The following is a 20,182-nucleotide window of genomic DNA, read 5'->3' as shown; positions in this document are numbered from 1 at the left end:
GCTTAATAAAAGTAGATCACAATTGTTACATGGTATTTTGGGTAAAAAATTTCAAAATTGTCAAAAAATTCATTTTAAAGTCGTCCTATTCTGTGTACACAAATTAATTTTGCTAAAGTTGGTATTCCTCAGAAAGAGCAGTATCTGAGCTTTCCAAAAATGTAAGGTTTGTGCTATTTCATGCTAGTTTACTCAATTTAGGGGAGGATATAGTACCCCTTACCCCTACCCATTTTTCGCCATTTTTTGCGGTACATACAAATCAAAAACCAGTGCAGACAGGTAGTGCATCCCAAAATATCCAATGTTAACATCTTTTTTCTAGTTCAGCAGATCCCAAAGAACAAAAAAATACCCATGTAGTAGGTTTATGGGGGGGGTGCACGGTGGGCCCCTCCAGCCCACGGACTAATATTGTTGTTTATTTTCAGCCACACAAATTATCATCGATCTCAAGCATCGATCTGTTTTTGATGTCGCGAACGTAACTCCTGTGATCCTCAGTTTGTAAAAAAAAGCGAAGACAGAATTGTGACCGTTGAGGGCGTCGTCCTATTTCCGCTTCAAAATGGCGACGACCAGTGCAGCATTCGCCGGCCTCGTAGATAAAGTCGCCTTTATCAATAAGGTATGTTCTCAATAACGAACGGAAATGCAAGCAAAGTAAACCATTTCTTTTTACAGTAGGAACGAATGGCCCAAGACCTTCTTCTTGGACGCTGTGAAAATAGATGACAAATGTACTGTCGTCTGCCGCGCCGGTGAGCAGAGTATCCAGATCCCTCAATGCATCAATGCATACCACACGGCGGCCGCTCGTAACTATGACCAAAACGATGGTTGTTTTGATTTTAGATTTTACCTGGACAAGCTGATATATTCACATTTTTTCACATTTTCCCCCTCGATTCTGCTTTTAACAAGTAAATATACATGTCGTGGAAGAGAATACTTGAAATTACTACTTGTTCTCAAGCAATTGTGTTATGTTGAAGTTTTAAAAGAGATCGAAGAAACCGATAACAAAGATGAGTGATGGAGAGACCTCAATATTCTGCTGCCTCTGATGATTTAGGCACAGAGACTTTATAGAAGTGATTTCATGCCCTTCTTAGGGACCGTCTCAGATTGTCGCAGAAGTTCAAAAAGCGAAATTTTTTCGTTTAGGGGGGAGGGGGTTTGACCTCCATTCAATTAATGAACTTCACTTTCGCACTTTTAGTTTGTGATCACAAGTTTTCGTGTGTTTATTTTAAATTAAAGAAAAACTGCACACTCGTGCCAACAAATTTGTAACTGTTTCCATCTCGTTTGTGCCCCAAACACAATTTACCGATAGGAACATTGTATCCTAAACATTTCATTCATCAAATTATACAAAGACAAAAAGTATCATTTTTTTAAAATGTGCTATTTATAAGCGTCTGCTCTAACCACTAGATGTCTTTATTCTCACTTGTTATGCACCTGGTCATAGTCGTTTTAATGTGATTGAACATGCCTGGGCCCCCTTGTCAAAATTTTTTCGCTTATTTACCGCCCCTACCAAGTACAAATTGTGTGTTCACAAAGACAAAGAACAGCACAAGAGATGCAAAAAGGGAAAGTAAAATAAAATGAAACTTTTATGCGGTAAAATGCCCTGTTAGTACTCAAATCTGATCGTTTACTTTAATTGTAATGTGGCAAGGGGAATACGTCTTTAGTAGCTATAGCAAAATGCAACATTGTACTCTCAGGCAGACATGAACATTTCGCACTTTTGAAGTTTCGTTTAGGGGGAGGGGGGAGGGGGTTTTGATCTAAACGAAGAAATTTCGTTTCTTGAACGTCTGCAACAATCTGAGACGGTCCCTTATGCCCGTCACCTGATTTTCCCGCCACAACTATGAAGAATTAATACTGAGAAGAGTTACCAGCAGATAGATAGAGCGCTGAAGACAACGTAAACAGAAAATAATGGGTTTAAGACAAACATTGTCACTCCATGGAGGTAAAAGAAGACTCCATGGTCACCCTTAAATCAGTTTTGTAAACGTTATTAATGCAGTATTTCTGATTATATTGAATGTAGACTTGAACAATAAAAATATCATCCCACCATCAATGACCCACAAATGATGTCAAACATGTGAAAGCAGAGAAAGCCATCATAGCTGTTAAATGCAGACTTCCATCAAGCCAGTGCTTTGTCTATAGACACGTAATATTGTCTTTTCTATCGAGTATCATGAAATAGTGCTGATATCCTCTTCAACAGGCAGTGATATTTATGATTGTATCACACATGCTGATTCTACCAGGCTTTACTGCTGAGGGAACCCAGTTTAAAGTTTGTAAGAACCATCTGGTGTAGACTTGAATATTCATCATACATATTCATCATAATGTCATTTAAAAGTCTTCATTTTGCAATGTAACGGCTTTTATCAGATACATTATGAAAAAAGATTGAACAACAGCAATAAAGGTACAGGGTTCTAGGGTCATTTTTGAACTTCCTTTTTTGTGCCACTATTTAATGGGGAGGTAGCTCTGATCCAATTTTAACAATCCTTTTTTTTCGTTGCAGCTACCAATGCTACATAAAGCTACCTCAGATGATGAATCACCAACACCAGGCTACATGTACCCAGAAATTACCAGTATCCTTTACTAGCCTCCACAGCCTCAGCAAGTGTAGTCTGGAGAATGTTGGCACACAAATTCATACCTGCCTCTTGATTGATCCCAAGACTTCAAATAAGTGTTTGACATTTCGAAAATTATCAAAGAATAATCCAGGCTTGTTGAACTGCACGTAGGAAATGATTTGTCCGTATGATGATATTACATGTTCCAATGATATAACTCAAACACAAGTAACCTGCACAAGGCATATATCTTTTGATAAAGTGAAATCTCGGCAAATACAAGGCATTTTGTATCTATTGATGCATGATATGATTTTACACAGTATGAATATTAATTTGTAAATATTGTGATGGAAAGATTGCCATTTCCATCATGGTGAAATGCACAAACAACTGACAAACACTTTCAACTGTTTCAATCTTGTCAGTCCCCTGGAGTGCTACTTTTGTAAATCTGAAAATACCTATTTGCTGGAGTGAACAATATGAACAATGTTTCTTTAACATATTTCTTCAGATATTTCATTTGAATCAACAGGGTATTGTCAGTCTTTACTAGATTTCTTGGTCGACAGATTAAATAAAAAATCATACTATGTCAAGGCCAAGGTAAGCTTTCCATCACTGTGCACTGTTCCTAGCCTGACAACAGTGTAAACTGCTACTTTTGCTTTTTGATTTGATAAGAAGTGTAGCCCTAAACTTTTGAAGTTTTAAGTTGCAAATTTGTTAAACAGTGTTTTGCCTCATTTCGTGTATGTTGCCATATTTGAAATGGGGACACCATCAACTGTGCATTGAACTTGTTTCCCCATGTCATATTTACATACTTGTAGGTTTTGAGGGTAATGAAACACACTGTTGTCAATGGGCATACCATGTTCAGACAGGGACTAAGGAGATCTGCCAAGGGAATCAAAGATGCAACAAGTATGTAAACAATCTTTGATAATTAGCGTTTCTAGTTTCTGCTTTGTTTCTCACTCAGTTGCCTTTTGATATTTCTCATTCACATAAGTGTCCATCTTTTTGAAATGGTCAGTGCGTTTTGTGAATTATCTCCAAATTGATTTATAGGGTGACATGTTAGTGTGTAGTGTCAAATCTTGCTGAAACATTTCAGTTTTAGCGTATGCCTGCCAATTTTCATTGTATCGATTCTTTTGTAGAAATTACATGTGAAATAAAGGTAACAATAACTGACATGATAATCCTTGCACAGGTTTCACAGGTCCAATTGATCCACTGCATGGCCATGCACCGTACATAGCTGTGAGAAAAGCTGCAGAGGTAGTGAATCAATATTTCCTTTATTAGATATTAGTTTCTTTTTATCTCAGTGTCTTATAACATCAGTGGGGTTTGATAAGGTGAAGAAATGACTGAAAGTTGAAAACATTGACAGTTTACAATCAGTTTGGAAGCGAGGGCAGCCTCGATACATCTTGTTGTCCATCACCAGTACCCAACGATCCTGTTTTGACTTTACAGTACTATCAATACAGCATGTTAGAACTTCACTAAATCTTCTTGACAGTATGTTATTGTATTTTATTTCTGAAGTGTTGAACAAGTAATCCTTTAATTTTCAGGAGCTGTTGGAAATCTTGTTTGATACAGAAAAATCACAGAAGAGCTCTTCAGCACTGTCAGCAAGTAATCAAGGTAGGAACTATCAATACTTTGCCTTTACAAGGCACTGTAAGTCTGATAAGTTTATGGTGACGACATCACTGTCACAGCGTCTCACTGTTAAGTTGCAAAAGTGTTACAGAGAAATATCTTCCCTGGTTTCTCATGCAGAATTGTTTACCTCTTGTAGGATTATAACAGATATACAAGTATTTCCTTGGTCCATTTTTAGTGACATTCAAGTCAGCCCATGATATTTAGGTGTCAGGTTGTGTGATCTATGGCTACATGCAAGGTTTACTTTGGCAATTTGATTGTAACAAAGTTTCTTGTCTTTTGTTTGTGTGTAGGCATGCCTGGAGGTGGATCTGGCAGTAAGATGGAAGGATTCGGCAACACTCTAGATGCTCCTAAGAGTGAGTCTTACTTTCCTTTTCTTTTCTTTTGGGTAAATTAGAAACTTAGGTACCATAAAAAGTAATCACTATCTTGACAAAGCTAAAAAAAGCACGGCTGAGATGAAAAGACAGACGTATTTGTGTCTAATCATTTGATTTTCCATACTTTGAAATCTGCTAAGCCTCAAGCTGTATTCTGTATTACAGCAAATTTCTGTGAAATGTTGTACTTCTTTTACAATTGTGTGTGTAGGCCAATACTTATAAAAACCAATGACCACGTACAGTAATTCACGAGCTCTGTTAAAAGGTAATACACATGTTTTGTTGGCCCTTTCAAAAGTTGTTGTTCTCTTCATTGACACAACAGAAACATTAGGTGAATCAGTCCTTGGAAACCTGAAGGACTTTGCTGAAAACATCATGGACCCATACGCCCTAGTGGCAGCAAAGTCCAGGGAGGAACAGAATGTGAGGGAATACAAACTGATAGGCGATGAAGAAGCCACCGAAAGAAACAATTTTTCAACAGCGCCGAGATCATACACATCCAGCAGAGGAGATTATAAGTCCATGGATGTGAATGTTTCATCAGTGCCTGGCAATCCAGATGTGAAGAGACTGCAGAGTGGGAAATCAAGCACAGGTGATATGATTTGTCCCGGTGTTAAAAGACTTGTAGTTCAAGTTATGTACATGGACACATACAAACATACAATAATATATACATATTTGCATATAGACAAACATGTACGTACATATAATAATACATACACACATATACATATAATGATATTTACTTATTTCATATGTATAGACGGACAAGCATGTACATATGGTACATACATACACACACACATATATGTATAAAAATTACAAATGACCTCAACAGAGGGATAAAACTGCAGCAAGTGTGAAGGAATACAGTAAAAAATTGGCCGACTAGCGGAAAATACAGTATTTGTTAAGATAAAAACTGCAAAGTTAAAACAAATACGGTAAAATACTAACCGACCAGCGGGAAATAAAACACTTGCAAAGCAGAGACTAAAATGCGCAGACGTTTCAGGTGCAACCCTTCGTCAGTACTAAAACTCGCTAGAGAAACGTTAAAACACAAGAAAGAAAAACAGCCAATCAAACAAGGGAACGATCAAACGCGTTAAAATATGCATTCATACCGGCTGGTGCCAGAGTACCGAGTTTAAAAATAGTGGCCTGTTCGAGTTTATGGCGGGTAGAGTCTGTGGTGGAAATTATAGCAGACACTGCCATGTCGGACCGACCGCGGTGGGGTGGTGTACAAAAATGCTTGGCCACCGGGTATGCGAGCTTGTTGTCGGTCACAGTGCGAAGATGTTCAGCAAAGCGATCGCCTAGGCGACGCTTTGTTTCGCCAATATATAGCATGCTGCAGCGTCTGCATTTGATGCAATAGATGATATTAGCCGACGTGCATGTGAACACGCCGGAAACATTGACTCTACCACGCGGGCCCTGAATGAAATTGGTTGTAAAAGTATGCGGGCAGGTGTTACACACTCGACGGCCACATGATGATGTTCCAGTAGCGCAATCGCGATTAGGTAAACTGGAACGCACCAGCCGGTCTTTGATGTTCGTGTCACGTCGAAATGCCATAATGGGAGGTACGGAAAAAATATTCTGTGTATTTGGGGAGTTGGTTAAGATGGAAAACTCCTCAAAGATGATTTTACGGATTCTATGGTTAAAAGGATGGTATGTTAATACAAGAGGAATGCGATCGCATTGAGAACGGGTAGTTGACTTTAACGCATCCTCCTGTGTTAGTGGTTCAACGCGCTCTTTGGCTTTGTCCACTACAGAACGGGGATAACCCCGAGCCGAGAACCAAGTGCTAATAGTGTCAAGCTGCTGCTCAAAATCCTTTTGGTCAGAGCAAATGCGCCGAGCGCGTAGAAACTGTGAAAATGGAATGGATTCCTTGCACCGACGGGGGTGAGATGAGCTGAATAGAACATATGCATGAGAGTCTGTGGATTTATAATGTATGGAGGTAGACAGAGAGTCCCCATTGATATAAACTGATATGTCAAGAAATGCAACCGATGTGTCTGAAACAGTGGAAGTAAATTCCAGTGCGGGGTGAAAATGTGAAACGAAATCAATAAAATTATCCAATTCTGTGCGTGAACAAGATGCTGCACAAAAGCAGTCATACCGTTTAAAGAGCTCGGGAATGTGACCAGTATATGTTTGTATTATCTGTTTTTCGATGTAACCAACGAATAAACAAGCGTAAGAAGGTCCCATGCGTGTACCCATGGCAACACCGCGAACTTGTGTGTAGAATTCACTATTAAAGGTGAAGCAATTTAAAGTTAACACTAATTCAGCTAAGCGAATTAAAACGTTTGTGGGTGGATCCATAACGTCGCGTCTGTTAAGAAATATGCGAGGGCCTGGAGACCATCCTTATGAGGGATGGAAGTATAGAGGGCCTTAACATCAAGTGTGAATATATATCTATGGGTACCCGTAAACTTAAAGCTGTTGAATATCTTTATGGCATGAGATGTGTCTTTGACAAAAGTTGGGAGTGTATTAACGATGCTGGCGAAAGTATTGTCGAGGAATGTTGAGATGAGTTCGGTAGGGCAGGAACATGCAGAGACAATGGGGCGGCCAGGATTACCGGTTTTATGGATTTTGGGTAGTAAGTAAAAGCGAGACGTGCGTGGATGTGAGATGATCAATGATTTTGCATTGTCGGGCAGAAGGTTATCATGAACTAGATCACTGATAGTACGTTTGACGATATTATTGTGTTTATTTGTGATGTCAGTGTCGAGATGTTTATAGAAGGATGTGTCAGAAAGTTGCCTTTGCGCCTCAGCAATGTATAAATCTTTACGCCATACTACCACAGCCCCTCCCTTATCAGCAGGCTTAATAACTATGTTATCGTTGCGAGATAAATCGCGCAGAGCCTTGTATTCAGCTTTAGAGATATTGTGTGTTTTTGATTTACTGGTGTTGTTGATCAAGCGATTAATTCTGTGTTGACAAATGTTAATGTAGAGATCGAGTGTGGGGTTACGTCCTGAAGGGGGAGTCCAAAAAGACTCGCGTTTATTAATGTTAGTAGAATATGGGTTGGGTCCATTGTCGGAACCATTAGATGCTGAATCATCAGTCGTATCTGATTGACGTTCATGAAAAAATTCCTTCAAGCGTAAACGGCGAAAGAAAGAATGCACATCGTGACGTGAGGTGAATTCATCGGTTGAGTTACGGAGAGGAATGAATTTCAACCCTTTAGACAGAACAGAACGTTCGGAATCTGAAAGGGGCAGGTCGGGAGGAATGGTGACAACAGGTGTGATTTGCGATGAGTTCGGCGTGGTGTTTTGTCGAGTAATAGTCGGAAATTTGTCAGCCAAGTTTTGAATCTTTTTTAACTTTTGAGATGTTAAAAACTTGTAAAGGGACTCATTTTCTTTACGTATGTGTTGAACTACCCGTTGACCCCCTGATTGACGTTCATGAAAAAATTCCTTCAAGCGTAAACGGCGAAAGAAAGAATGCACCAACTACCCATTCTCAATGCGATCGCATTCCTCTTGTATTAACATACCACCTTTTAACCATAGAATCCGTAAAATCATCTTTGAGGAGTTTTCCATCTTACCAACTCCCCAAATACACAGAATATTTTTTCCGTACCTCCCATTATGGCATTTCGACGTGACACGAACATCAAAGACCGGCTGGTGCGTTCCAACTTTCTGACACATGTGGCCGTCGAGTGTGTAACACCTGCCCGCATACTTTTACAACCAATTTCATTCAGGGCCCGCGTGGTAGAGTCAATGTTTCCGGCGTGTTCACATGCACGTCGGCTAATATCATCTATTGCATCAAATGCAGACGCTGCAGCATGCTATATATTGGCGAAACAAAGCGTCGCCTAGGCGATCGCTTTGCTGAACATCTTCGCACTGTGACCGACAACAAGCTCGCATACCCGGTGGCCAAGCATTTTGGTACACCACCCCCACCGCGGTCGGTCCGACATGGCAGTGTCTGCTATAATTTCCCCCACACCCACTCCCCGCCATAAACTCGAACAGGCCACTATTTTTAAACTCGGTACTCTGGCACCAGCCGGTATGAATGCATATTTTAACGCGTTTGATCGTTCCCTTGTTTGATTGGCTGTTTTTCTTTCTTGTGTTTTCCCGTTTCTGTAGCGAGTTTTTAGTACTGACGAAGGGTTGCACCCGAAACGTCTGTGCATTTTAGTCTCTGCTTTGCAAGTGTTTTATTTCCCGCTGGTCGGTTAGTATTTTACTGTATTTGTTTTAACTTTGCTCTTTATTTTAACGAGTACTGTATTTTCCGCTAGTCGCCAATTTTTTACCACATATATGTATATATGTGCACATACATACATACATACATACGTACATACATACATACATACATAAACATACCTTAGATATTGTTATGGTGTTGTCCTTTTTTATCAGGTGAAACATGGTATTTATAAGAGAATTCATGATTTGAAAAGAACTAGATGCGTTCCCTTGAGAGCAGAAAGATCATTGCTGTAGCAGTATTTATCATGATACAGAGGCTGAAATAACTCCAGCCAAGACTGCTCTAAAATGAACTCATAGATATTCATGTGTAGGACAGAAAATCACAGTTGTACAAGAGTGTGTCAATTTCTCAGAATGACAATTGGGAGTCTAAAGGCAGTCACTTTCATAAAAAGTCTCTGTGTTTTTGTCCCTGTAAACACAGATTACAAAGCAGGCAAGGCTGGAGGTGGATGGGAGGAAGGCAGAGAGAGTGACGGTGTTTCCAACGGTGATGAACAGAAAAGTAAAGACAGCACAGATCTAGCAGAAAAGTAAGTCTGTCATTTTATGTCTTTCCTTATGACACTGCTATATTCTTCTGGGAGCACACACTACCCATGAAAGTTCCCAAAAGAGTTGAAGATCATTAACATTGCAAGTGTCTTTGTATGCAAGTAAAATACATAGCATTGCAGATGACAAACAACAGATAAGGGATTTGAAAGACCCATCATTTTCATATTTTAATGTTTTTATATATCATTATCAAAGTTATCAAACTACAATCCAGTATAATGAGAAAAATGAGTTGATTGCAGTAAGGTGAAAACATTGTTTTGACTGATGTGATGGAGAAGAATTTTGAGATGTTTCTAAGAATGAAAAAGACTCCAGCTTTTATTGCATCTCTTTGATGATTCTTTTTATTGTTACAATGTTTCTTTCCTAGACTCGAGTCTGTATCCATAACTGACTGGTCTCAGGAACAGAAACTTGTAGACGAAATCACTGCGCCAGGGGGTGTCAAGCCTATACCGTCCAGAGATGCTTTGACAAAATTTATTAAAAGGTAACCGTGGTTTTTTCGATCCCTCCATTTCTCTGTAGTTGTTTCACTATCACAGATCAAGTGTACCATACATACTGGTGTAACTTCTCCACATCTTATTGCATCGCTGTTTCAGGAGTACAACTCTAAATTGTGATAAAATAGTAGAATTCCTAAATGAGAAGATCATGGATCCTTCCAGCCAAGTACAACTGGTAAGTTGTAAATTTCAAATTTGAAATATTGTTATTGAGAAAAATAGCTGTATAGTACTATTGTATTAAAAAGTGTCTGTGATGTATACCGTATAAAAAATATTTGTATACTGTATAAAATATTTGCTGTACTGTGTTAGTCACCCATTTCAGATCATTTCTGTCAGAATGATTGAGCATCGTGCACAATACATAGAGAAAACTGAAGAAAATGACCAATGTATCAAGGTTACCAGTAAATACAAGACCCCAGTGATCAGTTTAATTCTTCCAAGACACAACAAAAACCATAATATCCAAAAAGACTGAACAAATAGGTTAAAAAAGGAACAAAATGCAAAAAAGGTAACGTATAATAAAACTACATGTTTCTGCTTCTCTTTCTTCTCTGATTGCGTAGAAAGCACTGTGTGTTTTAGAATCTCTACTAAAGGCCGATCTAGTCAGTACAGACTATACATCAGTCCTTAAGACAAATCTGGAGAATCTGTGTCAAACTTCACAAGGTTCTAGCAAGACAAAAGCTGTAAAGGTAAGTGGAGTTGTGCCAGTACTTTACAAATCTGTTGGGGCATCCCCCCTCCCCTCCCTGCTTGCTCCTCCATATTTCAGACGTGGATTCAAGTAAACTTATAGAAATGGTAGATTTGTGCCTAAACATAACAGCAGAACTACTTCAGAAAACGCTGTTCTGCTAGGGCCATACCAAATATCTATACATTGCTGAGAAGAGTACTCAGAGTTCTATTGTCATCTTCTTCAACACAGAACCAAGCAAAAAAACCAGATCAGAATGAAAGAAAGACTTGGAGCAATAATTTCTCACTGAGATTTGGAGAGGAAATGTGACAGCGTTAAAATGGGAAAACCATAAATAATGTGGAGTTGTAAAGTTGAATTTTGGTTTCATAGTTGATGTGTTCTGTTCAGATTCTTAGGCAGCTTGACTGTATGGAGAAGGCATTATCGTCTCCAGCAACAACTCCAGAGTCACAGACCAGTTATCAAAGCCTTATTCCGGGCTTTTCAAGTTCAGATATTGAAGTCAACAGTGGGAATGCCTCTACAGATTCACATGCCAGTGTTGGTGCCAAGCCAGACGTAAACGCGGACATTTTTTCCGTTTCATCTGAGGACAAAGTTCTGGCTGAAAGTCAATCACAACTGTTCAGCGGGATGAGTGTGCAGTCATCAGGAAAAAGTGAAGGGACACCAAAAAGCATTGGTAGGACTAATGAACTGCTTCTACTGGAAGGGTTTGAAAGTCCCTCCAAGGACCTAGGCTCTGCCAAAGTAGACTTGGACAACAGCAACAGCAGCAAGTCTGATGAGAAATCTATCTTACATCAATTTGAAAGTGACGCTCTGAAATCTACATCCGCCAGCAATGGAACGAAGGATGCAGCCAAGGTGCCAGACCCGCTGATGAGCAGAACAGCCAATATGAGTGACTTACTGAGCTCCATTGGAATGTCAGACTCTATACAAAACAGCCAAAATCCTTTGCAAGGCGTAACACATCAGTCACCGAAAAACTCGCCAGTCAGGACTGTGAATGAACTGGCTAGGACAAGCGGTAGCCCTCTACATCAGACTTCCAGCCCCCAACATCATGCCACCTTGGCTGTGAGTATAACTGAAGTTTTCAATACTGTTTTATGATTGATAAAGTACCAAACAGGTAGCTTTCTTAATTAAGGTTATTGTAATATGGTACCCCTAAGTCATACCTGTATGTTAATGAAATGTCTGTCTGCTGTCCTTATGGCTTTGGTTTGCAGTGATGTCATATACACACCAGCTTTCCACTACATCACCCCTTTCTTTGAAAAGTATATCTAGTCACACCATTGAGAATAAAAGGAGTTTACCAAAGTTGGCTGTTCTGTCAACATCATCAATCATGGAGTAAGGATGACTCTCTGTAACTAGCAGTGCTAGTTTCTTTGCCCAGTAACAAGTGATACCATGTGATTACGATAATTACATCTTTGCTGACCTTGAATGAAAGACTTTGACTGTATCACCTCCATGTCTGGTTTCATTACAGGCCTATCCACAGTTGTCAACTGCCAATCTCAGTAGCAACTCAACGGTTCCATTGAGATTCAGTCAAAGTCGGACTGATTCCTTTGAATTTATGTCCTCAGAGACAGAAAACAAGTCAAACACTTCTGGTGCCTTCAGCTTTGTCCTGGACGCCATGAAAGCTAGCAAGAAATAACAGCCACCTTCCGGATGGTTTACGGTACAACATACAACCATCAAAGATGATCCGGTATGCCTTGTGGTCATGATAAAGCCTGTCATGCAGATGCCTTTTAGACTTAAAGGGGCAGGTTTTTTTATCAGCTTTATCTCTGAGCAAAGTGACTAACTGTGCACAACTCACAACAGAGAACAACCACTAATGCGAGAATCAGGGATTGAAGACTGCCCCTTTAAACAACTCTCTGTCCATCCTGTGAACAAATGTTAGGCAACTGAGATTATTACATATGAAATAAGTCCAGACTTTGAAAGCAGTATGTACAAGGTAAACTGTTCAACGGTGCTTTGTAACTTTTTAAGATCACCCTGAACTTTTCAAGTAATGTATTTATAGCTTGGCTTTTCCCATCCAATGTACAAACTACCTTTTTAACATGATCAGATTCATAGCTTTCGATAGTTGTTTATTCAATCACTGCTGATGTGAATTTGAACTTGTAAATAACTCAGTCAATGCTCCAGTTGCTGTAATTTGATCACCAGCACTGCAAAATTAAAAGTTATATCTTACCTTTAACCTTTTTCATCAATTTCTCAGACTGTTGGAGTAAAAAAATTTACACCAGCCATTGTATCATCAAGATAGATTTGTCTTTTTTCATAGAATGAGAGATGCGCCTTCAAATGTAGGCAGATATCAGAATGCCAGGTAGATAAGATAAAGCATGTTTTTCTTGAATAATATTTACAATGTTCAGAATTAGATGGCACTTTCCCTTATCTGCATGCTAAAATCATACCTGCATCGTACTTTCAACAAAGATATTTAAAAATTTTCTCTGAAGAAAACTATCACGGGTCATTGTGCAATATATTTTGCTTAAAAAGCAAAGTTTCATGAGGTTGAATTTTTTTCTAGCTAAAAGCAATATACAGTCAAACCTGTCATAGTGGTCACCCTTACAGAGCAGTCACCTTATAGTGGTCACCTAGTGGCAGTTCAGTAGCATTTTCTAAACAGAAGCTCCACCTCCCTTAAGTGGTCAGTGGCCACATGTTATTGCTCCACTTTGGTACAAAATCTATGTTTAATGGTCAGCATATCTGACTTTGAACGACCTCTGTCAACAAATTCTTAGACTGAAGCAAGAAATGAGTCTATTGACCAATTTTTAAAGCTTCATCACATTTTCTAAATTAAATGCATACATCGTCATGTTCAGAGATATATGATATTTAATTTTACAATTGCAGTTATCTTTTCCTATATTCATCACATCATCCACCCTCTGTAGAAAGGCCACCTCCATATAGCAGTCACTGTATCTTGGTCCCTTGTGTGTGACCACTATACACAGGTTTGACTGTCATCTCAATTTGTTCAGGTTCATTGAGCAACACGGATAAGATTGTCAAGTTTTACAAGATTCATTGAAAATGTCATGTATGATTGTATCATAAGTGTTTTTCTAACCTTGGATGTTGACCCAGGATATGGGTTCCGAGCAGTGTGCCCTCTTAGCTGATTTGACATGCTACATGTTGCATGTTGTAAAATGTCAACTCAAAGGAAATTTCAAGAAGTCCTCAGCTTTTGTGTTCATAAATCTGTAAAGTTCTAGGGTACAGTGCTTTTTTCAGGTCAGAGACACCAAATGTCTATCTGTAGTAAAGTTCATATTCTTTGCGTTCACTATTGCAGTTAGTTGTGAATATGCAGCAATGCTGTGGCGTATCGATCCCACTCACTCAGTTCAGGGGTCATCACCGCAGAACCGCTGCAAGCCAACCAATAGGTTTTATCAGTAGTTTATAACACCGATCAGTGTCACTCATTTAGCTCACAAAATAATGAAATATAGTATCTTTGAATAAATCCTCTACCCTCTTTACCATGATTATCTCATTCTCTATTCCAGCTAACCTCCTTGATGGCAAGAAAATGTATTCTCAACAATTTTCCATGAGCTGTTGATGGTTTCTACAATATTTACCCTCTCACATGTAGTGCACTGAATGTGTTGGAGGTCAAAAGTTCAAATCTGGGCAGAAACCATTGACGGCTCGCGGAAAAATGGTTGAAAATACATGTTCTTACTGTGGAGGTAGTTCGCAGGAGTAGGGAATGAGTCGCAGATAGTCAGTGATAAAGTGTGTACAAGTAAAAGTTGATTTATTCAAAGACAAATATATTTTATTAATTTGCAAGCTAAATCAGCGACTCTGATGGGTGTCGTAATAAACTGCCGATAAAGCCTATGGGTTGGCTCGCAGTTCTGTGACAATGACCCCTGACCTGAATCTGATCAATATGCCACAGCACCGCTGGATATTCACAGCTATGTTGCAGTAAACTCATTTACAACCATTTGGGTCAGCTCTCAATTCAGTATCTTAGTGTACATTGTAATACTGTACAGTTTTCAGCAAATGTATTGGATTTAGTTAAAGCAATAAATAAAATGCATCTTTTACTGTCATTTTCTCAATGCTTCTCTCAGTGCGTCTCTCCAAAAGGGTCAGTTTCCCTCAGCCTTTGGCTTCAGGGAAAACTGATTATTTTGGGAGAGCCAGTCTCATAGAGAGAATTGAAATTATGCTGTTACCCTCGTAGCAAGTCAGTATGTGTATGTTGTTGACCACTCTTCCTGCATACATAGATAGATGATTTTTTGAATAATATGGTATAGACAAAATGTCAAATGATGTGTATTTTGTTCCATCTGATGAAATTTACATGACGCATCAGTTTCTAACTGGAATTTTGTGCTAACACCAAACATTAGCTGACAGTGAAATACTTTCACCCCCTGCTCCTCCTCCTAACGGATACTACACCGCACTCAAATTCTCACAAATTCATGACATTACACACACTGATGTTTCTTTTGATAGATTTAATTGAATAATAGCACTCTTTGCAGAAATTACAGTTGTTTTGAAAACCAAACCAAGAAATTCCATGTTGGAAATATTCTTACAAAATTTATTATGGAACACTAAAATACAAAGAAGTGTTGTTGCACACAGGACACGATGTTTCACCGATAGGCAGGTCCAGAGCACCACATCTTCTCGAAACTTGGATCACACACAGGAAACCACACACCCATATAAAACTACCAATGGTACACTTTGGTACGTTCATGCTCTGTGGAGATAATTAAATATAGAAAAAATAACTGTGTTTTCTCTATCTTATGATCATCTTTTGGAGACAAATCTATCATTGGTCATATTAATCATGAAAAGTTATGTTTATCTGTTGACTGAAAATTGGATAAAGATCAGTCTCTATGTCAACTCATGACCTGTCCGCAACAGAACCGACAGTATGCAAATGTTGAAGATTTATCTCAAGTGATTCAGCATGTAATTCAGACGGACGACATAAAGTACAGCTGGGCTATGATAAAGCAACACTGGACTGAACATAACGATGCCACAACAACTTGTATTTTGTCGAGCACCATGACTTAAAAAGAACTACCAGTCATCTAGAATGTAGAATTCTAAACTGTCAAAAGCAGTTATTAAACACATGGAACAGAACAGGTGTTTCTCAATTTCCCTTACGAGCCAAGAATGACTTGTATACTCATGTGGCAAACAGGTGAGCCCTTTACAGAGAACAGTTTTATCACCACAGTTGAAGAATATGCAGCAATATACTTTACTGGCATGAACTTGACAATGTATGTCATCTACGGGTACTGTTGTTGTGTCTATTTATCACCTGTCACCCTTAGAAACACTACCATGGCATCAGGGTAGCGCTACATGAAGACAGGTATCTCCGTCTAGCACTAATGCTTGACCTCGGCAGCTACCAATGCATGACAAGCAGCAGAGGCTCAAATATAGTGCAGCCTTCTCACATCAGACATTCCATCATTAATGAAATTTTTAGCAATGCAGATACAGTTGAACATATGCAAAATTTTCCTTTCATTTTATAATTTTGCTGAGAAAGTTCCGTTGACATCAAAGATGTAAACGTCAGAAAACCTGATATGCCAAACTATCTATCTGATCTCTCCAATAATTCTAGAATGAACAACATCACTTACTTGTTTCTTCATATCTCCATATATAACTCACGGTGAAGTACATTGCTATGAACATTCCTATTGGTGCAAAACTTCCCCTCTTGACATTTACATATTTCATGACAAACCTGGTATGACCTGTCAAACAGAAATTCATTTTTTTTTGTATCAGTGGAGTTGTCACTTTTTGATATTTTAATCTGTCAGCTCAATCTCCCCAACTGAAACTTTCAAAATTTCCCTCCTGCAATTATACAACAGCAGACTAGATTTGAAAGAGAATGACATGCATGAGTTATATGGATCTTTCACTTTTACGAAATTTCTATACAACAAAACTAGGGGCTAGTGAGATACATAGAAACATATCAGTAACATTGAAAAAGTGGTAAGGCTGATAGCACTGAGATTTTGTTCAGGCCCGTTCCCGGTAAATTTTACCGGGGTTCCCCAATCATGTTACTGGGGTTCCCTGTTATATCAATGCAATCTTATTAGGATACGACAGAAATGGTACCATGGGTTCTAACATCATCTGGGTGCTTTCACTGTACACTATGGTGTTTGACATCATCAGTTTGTGGCTGTACCACTTCTTGAATGTTGGCAAACATGACGAGAATGACAATTCATTACTTTAATTTTGACCATGGCAGGGTTTGAGCTTGTTGTAGCTATGATCAACTACAAAGTGAAAGCATCAAAATGACTCAAAACAACTGTTGTCCCTTCACAAGCCTTGTTACCTACCTCTACCGATGGCATTGCCGATACTTTTAGGTGAAAACGAGCACGTTCCCAACCACGTTGGAAGCTGGCCCAATTTAACTTCTCCAAGCTTTGCTGGAACTGCAAGAAAAGCATATCTTTGGTAAGGAAACCGTGTATAGACTGTAACTGAGAGCGGTCAAAGTGAGAAACCTATATAAATATCTGTAATAATAGAACATTTAAAACAGTTTGAAATACAGTTTGTATTGGCTAGTGAAATTTACAGACTTTTCAACTGTCTTGTCAAGTACTGGTTGACTGGCATTTGTTGATTTGTTTATGTCAAAGTAACACAGAATTATCAACATTTTAGCATTCTACTGGTGACAGTAGCTGCAAAATTGTAGCGCTACGGTGAGGTGGTCGGTGAATTTTGGTTTTTGCGACTTCGCTCACCAGTAGCCCTACAATGCCGATGGCCCTGTAGAGGGTAAAATAAGCGCATCCCACTGGACCAGGCGTGTTGATGTGAAATGCTACATATATACTGCATTTGGTCGTACCAATTTATCACTACTGAAGACTAAACAGTAAACTGATCTAACCTTGTCGTTCATGGGGTTTGGAAATTGTTCAAACACGTCAATCGTGTTCTGAAAACATTTCTGGGAGCCTCCATTACCAACTTCCAGTAATGGCGGCTCCAAGAAACATGGATGCCCCACGCTCACTGTTTATGGAACGCGATCGACGTGTTTGAACAATTTCCAAACCCCATGAACGACAAGATTAGATCAGTTTACCGTTTAGTCTTCAGTAGGGATAAATCGATACGACCAAATGCAGTAAATATGTAGCATTTCGCATCAACACGCCTGGTCCAGTGGGATGCGCTTATTTTACCCTTTACAGGGCCATCAGCATTGTAGCACTACTGGTGAGCGAAGTCGCAAAAACCAAAAATCACCGACCGCCTAACCGTAGCGCTACAATTTTGCAGCTACTGGTGATAGTACATATCAGGATTGTAAGTTGGAAGTTGCAACAGGGACAGATATGACACCAGGTTTACTGGATAACTTTAATCTGGTTTGAAAATCGACCCTATTTGCCCTTACAGTTCTACCCATGGCTATATTGCGTTGGGAAGTAGGGCAAAACTCCCGAACACTGAAGGAGGGGGAAGGACGATGGATCTGCAAGTTTGTGCCTACGCTTACCAGTAGTTTAGATTGGGGATCAAAACTTTGGATCACTGGCTGGGGATATAATAGCTGCAAAATTGTAGCGCTACGGTGAGGCCGTCAGTGATTTTTGGGTTTTGCGACTTCGCTCACCAGTAGCGCTACAATGCCGATGGCCCTGTAGAGGTGAAAATAAGCGCACCCCATTGGACTTGGACAAGGCATGTTGACGTGATTACCAACTTCTGGTAATGGCGGCTCCAAGAAACACCGATGCCCAACGCACGCCCGATGTTTATTGGAACACGATCAACGTGTTTGAACAAATTCCAAACCCCGTAAACGACAAGGTTAATGTAGTATAGTGTTGAGTCTTCAGTAGTGATAAATCGGTACGACCAAATGCAGTAAATATGTAGCATTTCACATCAACACGCCTAGTCCAGTGGGATGCGCTTATTTTCACCTCTACAAGGCCATCGGCATTGTAGCGCTACTGGTGAGCGAAGTCGCAAAAACCAAAATTCACCGACCGCCTCACCGTAGCGCTACAATTTTGCGGGTACCAGTCAACTCGCACTTTTTCCAACCCGCCCAGAACCAACTCGCCCGATTCCAACCCGCCCAGAACCAACTTGCCCGATACCAACTCGCCCGATTTCAACTCGCCCGATGCCAACTCACCCGATACTATTTTGCAATTTTATGAGTACCTGGTACGCATCAAACGTTTTATTTAACAACAAATATTTCTAACATTGAGAACCACAGGTGCGGTTTGAAATATGTGCCAACACTGAAAACTTTCTATTTGCGAATTTCACGTTTTGCAAATCTCTTGAAAAAATTAATTTCGTTCGGCTTCTTTACGTAAAGGGATAGTTTCTGCAGTTATACTGGCTCACGTTTTTAGGAACAGCAGGACCGTCTTTCACGAGTTACTGGCCCGTGATATGAAAATAGCTGGCCTCGGGCCATCGGGTTAGCGTACATGGAATCTATAACTACACTCCATCTCAAAACAATGTGCAAAATGGCATCGGGCGAGTTGGCATCGGGCGAGTTGGCGTCGGGCGAGTTGGTATCGGGCGAGTTGGAATCGGGCGAGTTGGAATCGGGCGAGTTGGTTCTGGGCGGGTTGGAAAAAGTGCGAGTTGACTGTAATTCCAATTTTGCAGCTGGGGATATAATTACTACAGCGCGCTGCAATGTAAACGATTTATTTCATTGCAATAAAAACCTCTTAACAAGACACTATACCATTTAGTAAGCTCCCGAATAGATGATTTTTTCCATGTTCTGGAAAACTAATGATATTTTCTGCTAAATATAACAACATTCTTGAAATACCCACACCGGCAAGCAACGGGAAAAAGTAGGGTTAGGGTTTCTGGGGTCATGTCAGTGAGTGTAAATATTGTGCTGTGCATCCAGACAGTTCGTAACGATTTGGGTTCTTCAGTATGATCCTCAAGATTGTCGAGACTACTTGCGAGAACCCTCTATATGTTTATGAAACTCTTGCAACATGACTCTGTAAAATTTACCAACTCAGTACATTACTTACGGTTTTTGCTTGCCATGATGGAACCGGCTGCGGCTGTGTAGTTCGGTGTTATGCGGAGTGATATAGGTAATAAAGTTCCAAAGCATTAGCAGATGATCGGAAACCGAAACAATTTTTGATATGATTTTGACTTCTTATTATACTTATAATAAGTTATGGATAACGTTTCACCTTCGTCAATTCGC

General features: G+C 39.6%; 2 protein-coding genes across 2 annotated transcripts; one reads left to right on the top strand and one right to left on the bottom strand.

Annotated features, from left to right (window-relative positions):
- The first annotated feature begins 431 nt into the window (after positions 1-431).
- On the top strand, positions 432-14,966 carry LOC139151786 (AP-4 complex accessory subunit tepsin-like). The gene is made up of 15 exons (XM_070724769.1): positions 432-628; positions 2,573-2,645; positions 3,151-3,242; positions 3,470-3,563; positions 3,856-3,923; positions 4,226-4,298; positions 4,616-4,681; positions 5,034-5,309; positions 9,455-9,563; positions 9,962-10,081; positions 10,197-10,275; positions 10,676-10,807; positions 11,206-11,901; positions 12,326-14,291; positions 14,639-14,966. The coding sequence occupies exons 1-14, from the start codon at positions 569-571 to the stop codon at positions 12,497-12,499; spliced, it is 2,112 nt and encodes a 703-aa protein (XP_070580870.1). The 5' UTR covers positions 432-568; the 3' UTR covers positions 12,500-14,291; positions 14,639-14,966.
- Positions 14,967-15,368: 402 nt separating this feature from the next.
- Positions 15,369-20,144, bottom strand: LOC139151785 (ATP synthase subunit f, mitochondrial-like). Its single transcript, XM_070724768.1, has 4 exons — positions 19,998-20,144; positions 17,286-17,384; positions 16,557-16,673; positions 15,369-15,637 (listed from the first exon to the last, which is right to left on the bottom strand). Exons 1-4 carry the CDS (start codon positions 20,011-20,013, stop codon positions 15,606-15,608), a joined length of 264 nt encoding a protein of 87 aa, XP_070580869.1. The 5' UTR covers positions 20,014-20,144; the 3' UTR covers positions 15,369-15,605.
- Positions 20,145-20,182: the final 38 nt, after the last annotated feature.

Source organism: Ptychodera flava, chromosome 15 (genome assembly GCF_041260155.1).
Source record: "Ptychodera flava strain L36383 chromosome 15, AS_Pfla_20210202, whole genome shotgun sequence".
Classification (NCBI taxonomy): domain Eukaryota; kingdom Metazoa; phylum Hemichordata; class Enteropneusta; family Ptychoderidae; genus Ptychodera; species Ptychodera flava.
The sequence above is the reverse complement of the archived record's forward strand: the minus strand, read 5'-3'. Positions and strand labels throughout refer to the sequence as shown.